The sequence below is a fragment of the Pongo abelii genome, chromosome 10 (genome assembly GCF_028885655.2).
Source record: "Pongo abelii isolate AG06213 chromosome 10, NHGRI_mPonAbe1-v2.0_pri, whole genome shotgun sequence".
Classification (NCBI taxonomy): Eukaryota; Metazoa; Chordata; class Mammalia; order Primates; family Hominidae; genus Pongo; species Pongo abelii.
In genome coordinates this window covers 31971774-31984371 of record NC_071995.2, presented here as the reverse complement: position 1 = coordinate 31984371, position 12598 = coordinate 31971774, and the positions used below count along the sequence as shown (strand labels likewise).

Here is a 12598-nt window from a genome sequence, read left to right as displayed (position 1 = left end):
ATAATGGAATTCTTTTAGTTTTACTAGTTCTAAAACTTCGCAATTCCTTTATGTTCTTATGGTTTTGTGTGTAATAGTAAATATTTGTTAAAATGAAACTTTATTTTCTATTTATTTAAATTGACATAATTGTATGTTTATAGAATACATAGTGATGTTTTGATATAATGTGTAGTGATCTGATCAGGGTAATTAGCATATCCATTGTCTCTAACATTTATGGCTTCTTCATGTTGGGAACATTCAATGTCCTCCTTCTAGCTATTTGAAACTATGTATTACCGTTAACTATAGTCATCCCATAGTGCTATAGAACACCAGAACTTATTTCTCCCATCCAGCTGTAATTTTGAACTTTAGTTTTAAAACATCTCAAAAAGAGCTTTTCAAACTTAATTTATATTTTCTTGTGGCTGCATTTATCCACAACTAATTATTTGACCATGGTAATAATTTTTAACATAGCTTGTATGTGTTATCTCAAATTAGAACACAGAATATGTTGTATCAGCATAAGTAGACGTAGAGTTAAACTAGTTATCTCATTTTTGTAAAGAGCTTTATAGTCTTAAAAGTATGTGTAGTCATGTATTTTGATTTAATATGTTATCCTAAACCAGACTAATAGTCTGCTGACCCAAATATATACCCAATTTGGCCTACTAAAAAGAAAATAATAAATATAACTCTTAAATTTCTACACAAAACCTTGATTTTTTTAAAGTGTAATTTAAAAAGGGGCTTATAGTAAGACCTCAGATTTTATTTTATACAAATCATTTCAGCTCATCCCCTTTAACTGAAAATAACTATTGGGAAATAGTTCTAGTAAAATTTGTTCGTCAATATTGCACCTTAGAATTGGAGTCAGATTTTATTTTAATGTTCAGGCTCCACCATTTTTTCTTCAGCCTTTTTCATCTTATATCAACAGGAATTTCTTTCTCAAAAACAATCTGATTACATCATAATTATTTTCAGTCCCATTTATTTATTTCCAATTTAATTTGTCAAAGAAAATGACATGCAGTGATTTCACCTTAGATGTGCAAGTGGCTGTGTCCACATAGGGATTATTGACACTATTTGAGCGTGGACTCTTACAGGACAATCTTCAGCTGACTTTAATTTACTTAAGAAGGAAGGAGATTTTCTGGCACTGCTATAGGACTTGTTTTTGTCTATTTAGTCTCTAGGTTTTTATAATAATATAAATCTTTTAAATACCTCTAAAATGATTTAGTCAAAAGTCTCATTGCCATTAAGACTGTCTTATTTATTGAGAATGCTCTGCCAATATTCAGCTTTCTATAAAAGTTACTTGGGCTATCTGTGTGGTTGACTCTCTTTTGCTTGTCTTCTAGTGCATTCCACTCTTCGTTCAACTTGTTTTGGAGAGATTAACTCGAGGGGTCAAAACTAGTGAGCTTCGTACTATGTGTCTTCAGGTTGCGATTGCTGCCTTGTACTACAACCCTGATTTGCTGCTACATACTTTAGAACGAATTCAGTTGCCTCACAACCCTGGACCTATCACTGTACAGTTTATAAATCAATGGATGAATGATACAGATTGTTTTCTTGGGTATGTGTCTTTTGGATTTTACACTGCTTTTCTGTTTCTGGAAAGTTTGCTTTTTAATATTTGCATATAATAACATGTACAAAGATAATTTTCATGTCTTAGGAATTATTTTTAGTGTATTTTTAATATTTAATTTTTAGAGGATTAAGAATGCATTTCAGCAGGGTAATCTAGTGGAAAGAATGCAGGCTCTGAAAATTTGATGTAGCCCTTTTCCGTTTTTTTTTTTTTTTAAACACAAGCGTATCATTGTATCTCTAGGCAACAAGAATTAATTGTCTGTCTGGGTTCCATGATTAAGTGTCAGTAGGTAAAAATATTCTAAATGGAGTTGGATTTCTAAGGATGGTACCCCTCTGGCAAAGATCTAATGTAATGTCACAGAATGTTTAACTCTTTGCAGATCTCAGAGATGCCTGTTCTCAAAAGTGGAGTCAGAAGGCTTGTTATTTGTAGCCGAGGTGCTGCCCCAGTAGGAGAATTTGGTTTTATGTGGAGCACTCTCCTAGTTTTCAAAAATAGGAAGAGTGAGGCCGGGCGCAGTGGCTTCCGCCTGTAATCCCAGCATTTTGGGAGGCCGAGGCGGGTGGATCATGAGGTCAGGAGATCGAGACCATTCTGGCTAACACGGTGAAACCCCATCTCTACTAAAAAAACTAGCAGGGCGTGGTGGTGGGCACCTGTAGTCCCAGCTGCTCGGGAGGCTGAGGCAGGAGAATGGCATGAACCTGGGGAGCGGAGCTTGCAGTGAGCTGAGATCGTGCCACTGCACTCCAGCCTGGGCAACAGAGTGAGACTCCATCTCAAAAAAATAGGAAGAGTGAGATTCCAACTAGTGTTATGTGCCCACCTCAGGTCACCCAACACAGATTAGTGATTGTGTTATGCTAGAAATTGAGCTAGCTGTCTAATTCGTTTTAAAACACTATCTAATATATAACTGGAAATTAATAGTATTCTTTTTAAGTTTTGTGAGAGATCATTTAGAAAAATTTCCTGAGAGGAACAGACTCCCCACAGTGGTTAAGACACTGCTGCCACAGGCAGGAGAAGATGGAGGCCTGGATTAAGATGGGGAGTTAGGAATGGGGGAACGTATTTACAAGCTGCTATGTGTGTTCTAATTTTTCTACTTGCAGGACACTGGAATTTATCCCTGATTGAGATTTGTTATTAAAACCTTGAAGGGAAGAACATACTTTCAAAGAAATTGTTGTTAAAGTTATCTCTGAGAAGGATTTAGGGAGTAGAGATTTGGTCATTTAAAGTTAAGCGGTTGGTTCTCTTATGTCTTTATTAGCACTGGAAGCGGTCTCCCTGCTATTGTGTAGACTGGGAGTCGTTGGGTTGTGCTTCCTTGGATTCTTTTGAGCTCTGCTTGATAATCATCTTTTCTGCTGTGATCCATGTGGCACGTATTTAGGGGCTGCTTGGATGAGAAGGTCCTCAGGTCAAGTACAGTTCTGTTACAGCATACTAGTTGGGCATTAGTGACTTGAATCAGTCAAGGAACGCAAATAATGAAGAATAACAGAAGCCTGTAGAATATTCATTATTGGATTTGTTATATTATTCTCACTTTAAACACATTGAATCACTGCAAGTGAATTTTTTATTCACACAATTTTAAGAATGTTTTGCCAATGTAATCTTTTAATTCTTAATTTTTTAGTTTTAAGCAACTTAGAGGAAGTGTTTAGTAGAAAAATGTCTAATGTTTACTGGTCAAACTTTTTTTCTTTCTGAATAAAATTTTCCTTGTCCTTATATTTTTCTTATGCTATTTTATAGCACACAGGACTTTAGTAGACTGCTTAAATTAAGTTATCTTACTAGATGCTGAGTTTTTGAAACATCTTTCACCTCTTAGGGTTTGGGTAGATTATGTGTGCTGAGAAACCTTGTAGATCAATCTAATAATGTTGGAAGAGTCTAAGAAACTCTTCATTCCCCCCCACCATTGTATAGGACTTTTATGCTCTCAAATATAGGTATTTCTGCTTTATTAAAACTCCTTATGCCGAGGCCCATATATAACATTTATATTAATCATAAATTGATATTATAGCAAGATTCACCATGTTAATTGCAGACTCCCAATAGGTCTTTGAAAATAATTGGTTTACAAAATTTGATTTACATAGGATTTCATACAGTACAAAACAGGGAATGTCTCTGTATGATACCAACAGATGAACCTTAGAGTATGCCTTGGACATTTCTTTTTGTAGTTTCTCTAGAATTTGTTCTTTATTCCACTTCTCATGTCTACATTTTTTTTTTCTTCAAAATTTGCAGGCATCATGACCGGAAGATGTGTATAATAGGACTGAGTATCCTTTTGGAATTGCAAAATCGACCTCCTGCAGTAGATGCTGTGGTGGGACAGATTGTTCCCTCAATTCTTTTCCTTTTCCTTGGCCTAAAGCAGGTCTGTGCTACTAGGCAACTGGTAAACCGGGAAGATCGTTCAAAAGCAGAGAAAGCTGATATGGAAGAAAATGGTAAAGTCTTCTAATTGAAATGAATGTTACAATTGATTTTTATTTGTGTATGCATTTTATATGAATACTAGTCTATATGGAGACATTAAACAGATTTACATTCTTCGGCCTGCTACACGTATAACAAATATTTTGGGCTTGGTTGACTTGCTATTAATTGTATCATGTGATATAAATTTAGATTTGTGTACCTTCTGACACCTAATATACTCAGTGATTTTTTTATGGAGCCTAATAGATGTTGTTACACATTAGGAAACACATTTATAACAATCAAATGGTCTTGACTGTAAGTTAGCAATCTAGTATCTAACTTTCTTGTTTGTGCTAACAGCCTCGTCAAGGCAGCAGCTATGAGTTAAATGAATCATTACATTAAGAGCTGAAGTGTTAGTACCACAGATTAGTAGAGAGTGTCTTTTTTTTTTCTTTTTTTGGAATGGTTCTTAGGTGACTCATCAAAAATTATATTTGAGAGAGATATTTGTGATTTAAATATAAATTAAGGTAAAGTACATAAATGAAGTGGATATACTTGAGAATCAGAATAAGATTGTTAGAGTTGAATATTAGACCTTTGTTTTGTTTAATGATGAGATTGTGGAGCTACTTGCTAAAGACTAGGAAGTAGCATTCTCCAATTCCAGGTGGAGTTTTTCCTCTCCTGGTTAAAAACAGATACTTCGTTAGCTGAGAAAAATCAGAACTCTTCCTGGTAAACATACAGCTCTATTTTTGATGCTAAATTCTGTGATTTTAGCATGTGTAGATTTAAAACGCTTTTAATTGGCATCATCCCAGTTTGTTCATATACCAGGGATTATAAACTACCCTTTTCTCCCCTCCTCAGCACAAAATACAGCTTCTAATTTGTTTTCCTGAAATCTGTGTAGGTCTTTTGAAGAAATGCTTCTTTATTAGAAGTGCTGCATGTGTGATTTTTGTTTTGTTTTTAGCTAACTGTGTGTCAACAGTTGTAGAATTCTTTTATTTTTTCCAGTATGTTATGATCTCTAATTTCTTGTTTTGGCAACTCTTTATTGGCTTATACTATATGGCTTGAGGGAAAATTTTCTAGTAATATCCCAGACTTTCTTGTACTTCCTGCTAAAGTATGGAATGATTAACTAGTGGAGGTATTTCTCTGTCTTTTTGTATTAATAGTTATAATTTGCTATGCATTTTTTAGTGTATTTGGTCCAAACTATGGTTAAGTGCCTTATTCCTAAAACTACCTAGTTCAATCTACCTGCTTCAATATGGTGTGTCTAATAGACCTGGTTTTAGGTTAATATTACCTGGTTTGGGTTTACTCCAGGATTTCTCTCTTGATTTTTGTTCTGCATTTACTGCCTTCCTGTTCCAGTAGTTCAGTTACAATCTAACTGCTAGGAACAGATTGACACTGAAAATAGATACAGAATCCATGGTGATACATAATGTAGTTCAAGTTTTCAACTTTTCAGGCGACATGTAGCTATTTTTCTTTACATTTTTGCTATTTCTTTTTATTATAAATTAGCAAATTATATATTTATGGAGTACAAAGTGATGTTATGATTTGTGACTATAATGTGGAATGATTAAATCAAACTAATATATCCATCACCTTAAATACCCTTTTTAATGGTGGGAACATTTGAAATTTACAGTCTTGCCAATTTTGAAATGTACATTTACTATTAACTCTATTCACCATGCTGTACAATAGATACCAAAACAAAACAAAACAAAACAAAAACCTAATTCTTCCTGAGACTTTGTACCCTTTTACCAACATTCCCTCATTCCCACCACCTCCAGCCTCTGGTAACCACCATTCTACTCTTTACTTCTATGAGTTTGATTGTTTTAGATTCTATATATAAGTGAGAACAGGCAGTATGTGTCTTTCTGTGCCTGGCTTATTTCACTTATCATAATGTCCAAGTTCATCAATGTTGTTGGAATTGACAGAATTACCTTTTTAAAAGTTGAATAGTGTTTCATTTTAAAGAATCCACATTTTCTTTATTCATCTGTTGTTGATGGACACTTAGGTTGATTGTGTAACTTGGCTATTGTGAATAATGCTGCGATGAACACAGGGCTGCTGACATCTGTTCTACGTATTGATTTAAAATATTTTAGATATATACCCTGAAGTAGGATGGCTGGATCTGTATTTTTACTGTTTCTACTGGCAGAAATGATCTCATTTGGGCATTTCTAAGCAGTTTATAATCAACTCAGTTAATTAAGAGGACTGAATTCTCAATAGGAAGTCATTGTTTAAAACACATGCACTGACTGTACAGTCACTTTTTTTTTTAAACAAAGGTAATTTTGAAATCTGCAATTGAATACTATTCTTGTATTAATGAACTTCCATAGCCTAACAGTAGTAATGTTCATCTGGATAACAGGTTTAGGGAACTTGTTTTCAGTGAGGAGGATAAGGACATTCTCAACTTAGCAAACTCTACAGTAAAGATAAGGTTTATTTATTTTATTTTTTATTTTTATTTTTTGACTCTCCTCTTTAGACCAGGGATAAGATTTATTTTTATTAAAATTTTGTGGAAGATTTTTTCCTTTCCAGAGTGTAGTTTTATAGTCTTTGGTTTTTGTCGTGAAGTTTTATATTTTGTCCTTATGTGTTTTGATTCCTTTTAAATAATTAATGGGTTCACAGAGGAGATTTCAAGTGATGAAGAGGAGACAAATGTAACTGCTCAAGCAATGCAGTCAAATAATGGAAGAGGTGAAGATGAGGAGGAGGAAGATGATGATTGGGATGAAGAAGTATTGGAAGAAACCGCGCTTGAGGGGTTCAGTACTCCACTTGACCTTGACAATAGTGTGGATGAATATCAGTTTTTTACACAAGCTCTGATAAGTATGTCTTTACTCCCCACATCTTCTGATTTTTTTTTTCTAAACTCTTTCTTCATTTCTTCCTGTTTTGATAGTTGCCCAAGATTGGTCTAGATTCTTTTAAAAAATTTTTTGTTTATTCCTTATGATAGAAATCCCCAAACATACATACATGAAATGATAGAAATTAAAATAATGAAACACCTATCACCCAATCCTAGCAGCTTTCATCATTGAGAAGTAGCAGGGTGAGCCTGTAGGTCATCCTTGCAAAAGTAATATGTGGAGTATCTGTGTATATTGTTCATCCTTTAGGCATAAATGGGCAAGCATTTTTATAGCAAAGAATGAAGTGCTTCAGGCATACATTGCTTAAAAATTGTGGCTAACAACCTATTAGTTATTCACAATCCCTAGAATGAAATTGCTGCCGTAAGAGAGTGGCTTTTTACTTTGTAAGTAATTTGCCAATTTTATACAACAAAGAACAGTATAATTACAGTTACAGGACTCATAAATGATTGGGGGGAGACAATATTTGCCACATATGCATAATAGGCGTAATGTACACAGTGTACAGAGGCCATCCTCAAATGCATAAGACCAGTAACCTAGTAGAAAATGGAAATGGAAAATTTACAGAATAAAAACAAACCAATGAGGATATTTGGAAAATTATTAAATAAATTATTTTAAATCTCATTAATATAGATTATTTGTTTTATGGTTAGATAGTATTTCCATAGTTATATTGTAATTTAGTTCCACTGTGGGACATTTAAGATTGTTTCCAATGTTTTTACCATTATGAGGGTTATTAAAATGAACATCCTTATATGTAAATGTTGTTACTAATAAGGCAATATTAGCTTAATATATTGGTGTTTTTTAGTGTTGCTACAAATAACATTAATGAAGAAAAAACTACCTAGATGTTCTTATTGAAATTCACAGGAATTGGAGGCAGAGAACACAGGAAACTATATTCCAAAGCATGGGAAACGTAACAGCATAAACGTGGAGATGGAAATATGGAGGATGTGGCCTAGTGTAGTTCCAGACATGGGTGTGTCATAATCACCAAGGAAGCTTTTAGGTCTTGAGTAGAATCTCCGGAGATGTATTTTTAAAGATGCTTCTCAAGTGACAAGCAACTTTAAACCAGCATGTAGGGGCCACTGCTTAAAGACTGTGAAGGAATACAGTTGGGCTGGGCTATAGTGGCCTTGAATTCTGGACTGAGGTGGTCCATCCCATTGCCCATTGGAATAGTGTTGAAAGTTGTGTTCTGAGGCAGTGACCTTTTAGATGTGGTAATTCACTTCAGGGGAGTTACCCGGTGATGGATGATGTGCAGAAAAAACTGGAAAGGACTAGATGTGGGAGCCAAGTGTTAGAAGTTCACTTTATTAATTTAGATGTATAGAGACCTGGAATGGGGAGGGTGACATTTGATGGAAAGCAGCATATAGATGAAAGACATTAAGAAAGAAGCAGAGCTTTGGGTGTGGAGAGGGCATGCTCAGGGATGTTAAGGATGTACAGTAGTTGACTGGGAGACTAATAGAACTGGTGAGATAAATGGAGAGATAGAAGGTTTGGGAGGAAATTGTTAAATTTGGTTTTAGTTGTGTTGAGTTTGAGATGAGCTATTCAAATGGAACAGTCCAGGAGGCTTAGGGGAAGGTTTTTCCTAGAGGTACAGATTTGAGTCCTTGGGGTGGTAGCAATGCTAAAGCTGCAGGTAGTATGAAAATTCCAGAGGAAAATGGTAATGAGTGAGTACTGGTGTTCTGGATTTTAGAGGACATCCATAGAAGACAGCAAAGCAGACAGAGAACTAGGCAGACTAGAGATTTGCAATGTCCTAACCTTCCTTTGATTTCCCACATAGCTGGGTACTAAGTGGGTACTCAGAAATAATCCTTTGTTGGCATAAGTTTCATTACCTTGTGTGTGTTGTAGTACTATACTCTTTGTCTCTTACTGTCTGGGATAATTTCTTTGTAATTTGATCATGTTACTACTTGTTCTCTAAATTAATAGTCACTGTACCCTCCTGTCTTTTCCTCCCAAAATGCAATAGCTGTGCAGAGTCGAGATGCTGCCTGGTACCAGCTGCTGATGGCACCACTCAGTGAGGATCAGAGGACGGCACTGCAGGAGGTGTACACACTGGCAGAGCACCGACGGACGGTGGCAGGTCAGCCAGAGTAAACTCCAGAGTGGAGTGCATGTGTCAGAGTGCCAACAGACAGCCTTATTTGATGAGCCAGGTGGCACCTAAACACTGTTTTTGAAATTGTTAGGAGACTCACACTTTAAGATAATAAGGAATTGTCATTATTGTATAATTGTTTTAATCAGTCATGATGTCTTAGCTTTGCAAAAACCTGCACATTAATATGTATCTCCTAGTGGTATTCTCATTCACATTCTTATCCTATGTTGGAGGCAAAGGTACAAAGTAAGGGTTGGGATAAGTCTTGCCGAGGGAGACTTAATCAGTTGGATCACTCCCCTAAACATTTCAACCATGGGCCAAAGGGACTTGACGAATTCTTGCAAGGAGCTTGTGTTCCTGGAAATGGAATGCTCTCCATTTCTCATTGTTGGGCTTTATTTGACATTGTTTCTTGTTGTTGACTTTCAGTTTTTAAGCTGGAGGAATTATTCTATGTTGATTATTGTAGTTACTTGTAGATTGTCATTGGAAAAGATTTTGTAGTTACAAAAAAATTTTAGTAGGAAACATGGCAAACTAGACATCTAGAGTTTAGAATGCTGGTTCTTCTGCATGGACTTAGATTTTCAGTTCTGTGCAGATTCTCAGTCAGCCCTCCTGATATGAGAAGTCTGGGCCCCCTTTCAGCAGTAGAGACAGTGAAGTAGGATCCACCTCTGAGATGTATTTTCTTTTCACTCGTTTTTTGCAGATCTTCTGATGGTAGTGAACATACCACCTTATTGACATGGGTCTGTTATTCTTAGTTATTCTTTGGCAGGATAACTAATACTACCAGTCACATTCTTTCACAGTTCTAAGCATATAAAGAATCTGGCTCCTTTGAGTCGTCTCCAACTTTGTCACCTTAAGCATTCTTTTTTTTTTCTTCTCCCCTTTTCTTTTGAAAAATGCTAGAGGCAAAGAAGAAGATTGAACAACAGGGAGGCTTCACCTTTGAAAACAAAGGAGTCCTCTCCGCATTTAATTTTGGGACTGTGCCCAGCAACAACTGAAGGAAAGAACATCAGCTGACCAAATGTCATCGCTGCATTTTATTTCACAAAAGGAGTGTGAGGGTCAAGGGGATGAAATGAGGGGGCTGCTTTTAGGGCCCTCCTGCTGTACCAGTTACCATCTGGCATTAGGCAGCACTTTTATCTACTCTTTCCCCTTTGACCTTTGTCACCCTGAAATATATATTTTAAACAGCTACTGTAAGTATGAAATGAAAGAAAAACAATCATTGGACTGAAAAGGACAAACCATATGTTCCACAGGCTGAATGCCCAAGATTGTTTTAGAGGATTGGATAGACTTGCACGTCTCAGGTTTTTGCCATGCAGAATCAATGGATTTATGCGGATAACAGTGCCTTCTGTTGTACATGAATTATCAGAAAAAAATTTTTGGAGTGCATTGCAATTTTTTTTAAAGCATAAAACATATTTCTAGATACAACATAAACCTTGGTTATATGTCGACTATTCTGCATTTTACTCTGTGAATTTATTGTTAGGCAGTTACTGCAAGTCACTCTGGTTTCAAAATCTTCACTGCTCCCTCTGCTCACCCTGCTGCTGGGGGGCTTTTTTCAGGGGTTGTATTATAAAATATGCACTGGCTCTGGTTTTTCATAAGATGTTTTGTGGCTTTTTAAAGAAGTGTCTTACTCCCTCTTCTCTCATTTTTTTCTGCCTTGAAAAGGGGTGGTATTTCTTTTGGGGTCAAAAAATACACATATCAATTTCACTCCTAACCTTGTAAGTTCAGGACTCATTTTCTTGGCAGCAAGTGGCAGGGGCTCTTTAGTCACTGGAGTTAACAGTAAGTCTGAGTATATTCTGAATAATGTAATTATGCAATTAATTGGTAATCATACCTAAAGCACATTGAACTTCTAAGAGAAAGGTGCTACGTAAGCACACTGTCTTTCTGGATGGGGACTTGTATTTTAAATAACTTATCATTCCAGCTGTGTTGGACTAGGGTCCAAAGCATTTTATATATTTTTTTAATCTAGGAAAAAGACCCAAACAAATCTAACTTCTTGCTTTCTCACCTATTTGAATTTTCTCCTACCTAATTTTTTTGTGTCTTTATTATAGCTCAGTTTGACTTCTCAAACTTTTCAAGGGTTGGGGCAGCTGCACTTTTAGGTGGCCTATAGGAAATATTGCAGATGGAGATTACAGTGTTTTTCTGACCTGGTTCAAGACCAGAACATGGGTCATATAGGGTTTTTATTCAGAAAAATGAAAATGTATCTTCAGAACTTAACATATTACTGGATGTGATACAGATTTTCCTTTCTGTGAAATTGAAAATTCACAAAAATTCACAGCTTAAATTTCCCATCAGTGACTGGAGGAATTTTTTTCAGGTGCTTCTGATATTACCATCCCTTATGCATATTAACTCTTTAAAATTTTAGGTTAAGTAATCTCTATAGAAGTAGCCTGGAAAACCATGAGTTTTGGAGTTCAGTGACCCCCTGCTTTCCTCTGCCCCTCCCTTCCCAAGGCATTGAAGCTGAATGTGCCAACTGGCAGTTAGAAGCGAAAGATGGCATTGGGAGAAATTTTAGAGAGCTTTCAAACTCTTTATTCTCATGTTCCACGTGGTCTAATTTTAACATAAATAATATGCCTTCACACTGGATTGTAAAAGGCATGTGATTTTTGAGATTTTATTTTGTGATGTATTGTCTTCTGCAGTATTAAAGGGAAAGAGGTATTAATGTGCATTGCCCTACCTTGTTTTTGAAGCCAGGGTAGTTGTATGATTTTGTTACCAGCAGTGCTAACCTGAATGTGACCTGGTTACCTTGGAAATGCAGGAACTTATATGAATGTACTATAAAATAAAATGCGGACTGATTCCCAGGATTCTGAACTCTTCTGTGTGAAATGTTTTCTGAAATGTGGAGGTGCTTTAAGCAGTTGATAATAACCCATCAGTATGTTTTCCTGACACCTGGGGACCTGAAGCAAGGTGGACTGTAGGTCTGGGAGGGTAACCAGGGCTTATCAGGAACAGCTAATACATGGGGAGAAGTAGGGAGTGAAAGCCCATCTCATGAACCAGGAGGTCCGCATAAAAGAGTGTTGGAGCTCTGGAAAGGCACAGGGCGTTCAACCACAGCAGGACCTTGAAGGAAAGGAAGATGTCACTAAAATGGTGCAATTTTCTGATGGGTCTACTATCAAATTATTACTGGTCAAAACTGGACTGGTAATATGGTAATGGATATGTTCTTAGAAATGCTTCATGGGCATTTTGTTATCGTGTGAGCATCCTAGAGTCTACTTACACAAACCTAGATGGTGTAGCTTACTACGCACCTAGGCTACATGGGATAGCCTATTGCTCCTTGACTACAAACCTGTACAGCATGTTACTGTACTATACTGAATACTATAGGCAATT

The 12598-nt window shown here is 36.2% G+C and overlaps 1 protein-coding gene across 2 annotated transcripts in view; it reads left to right on the top strand.

The window, feature by feature from the left end:
- IPO8 (importin 8) overlaps positions 1 to 12057 on the top strand; it is a 67212-nt gene extending 55155 nt beyond the window's left edge. For both annotated transcript variants that reach the window (XM_002823074.3, XM_009247588.3), the window contains 5 exons: positions 1365 to 1585; positions 3884 to 4089; positions 6764 to 6967; positions 9032 to 9148; positions 10088 to 12057. In XM_002823074.3, the coding sequence (XP_002823120.1) occupies positions 1365 to 1585; positions 3884 to 4089; positions 6764 to 6967; positions 9032 to 9148; positions 10088 to 10185 (846 nt within the window). In that variant the 3' untranslated portion in view covers positions 10186 to 12057. The remainder of the gene's footprint in view (positions 1 to 1364; positions 1586 to 3883; positions 4090 to 6763; positions 6968 to 9031; positions 9149 to 10087) is intronic.
- Positions 12058 to 12598: the final 541 nt, after the last annotated feature.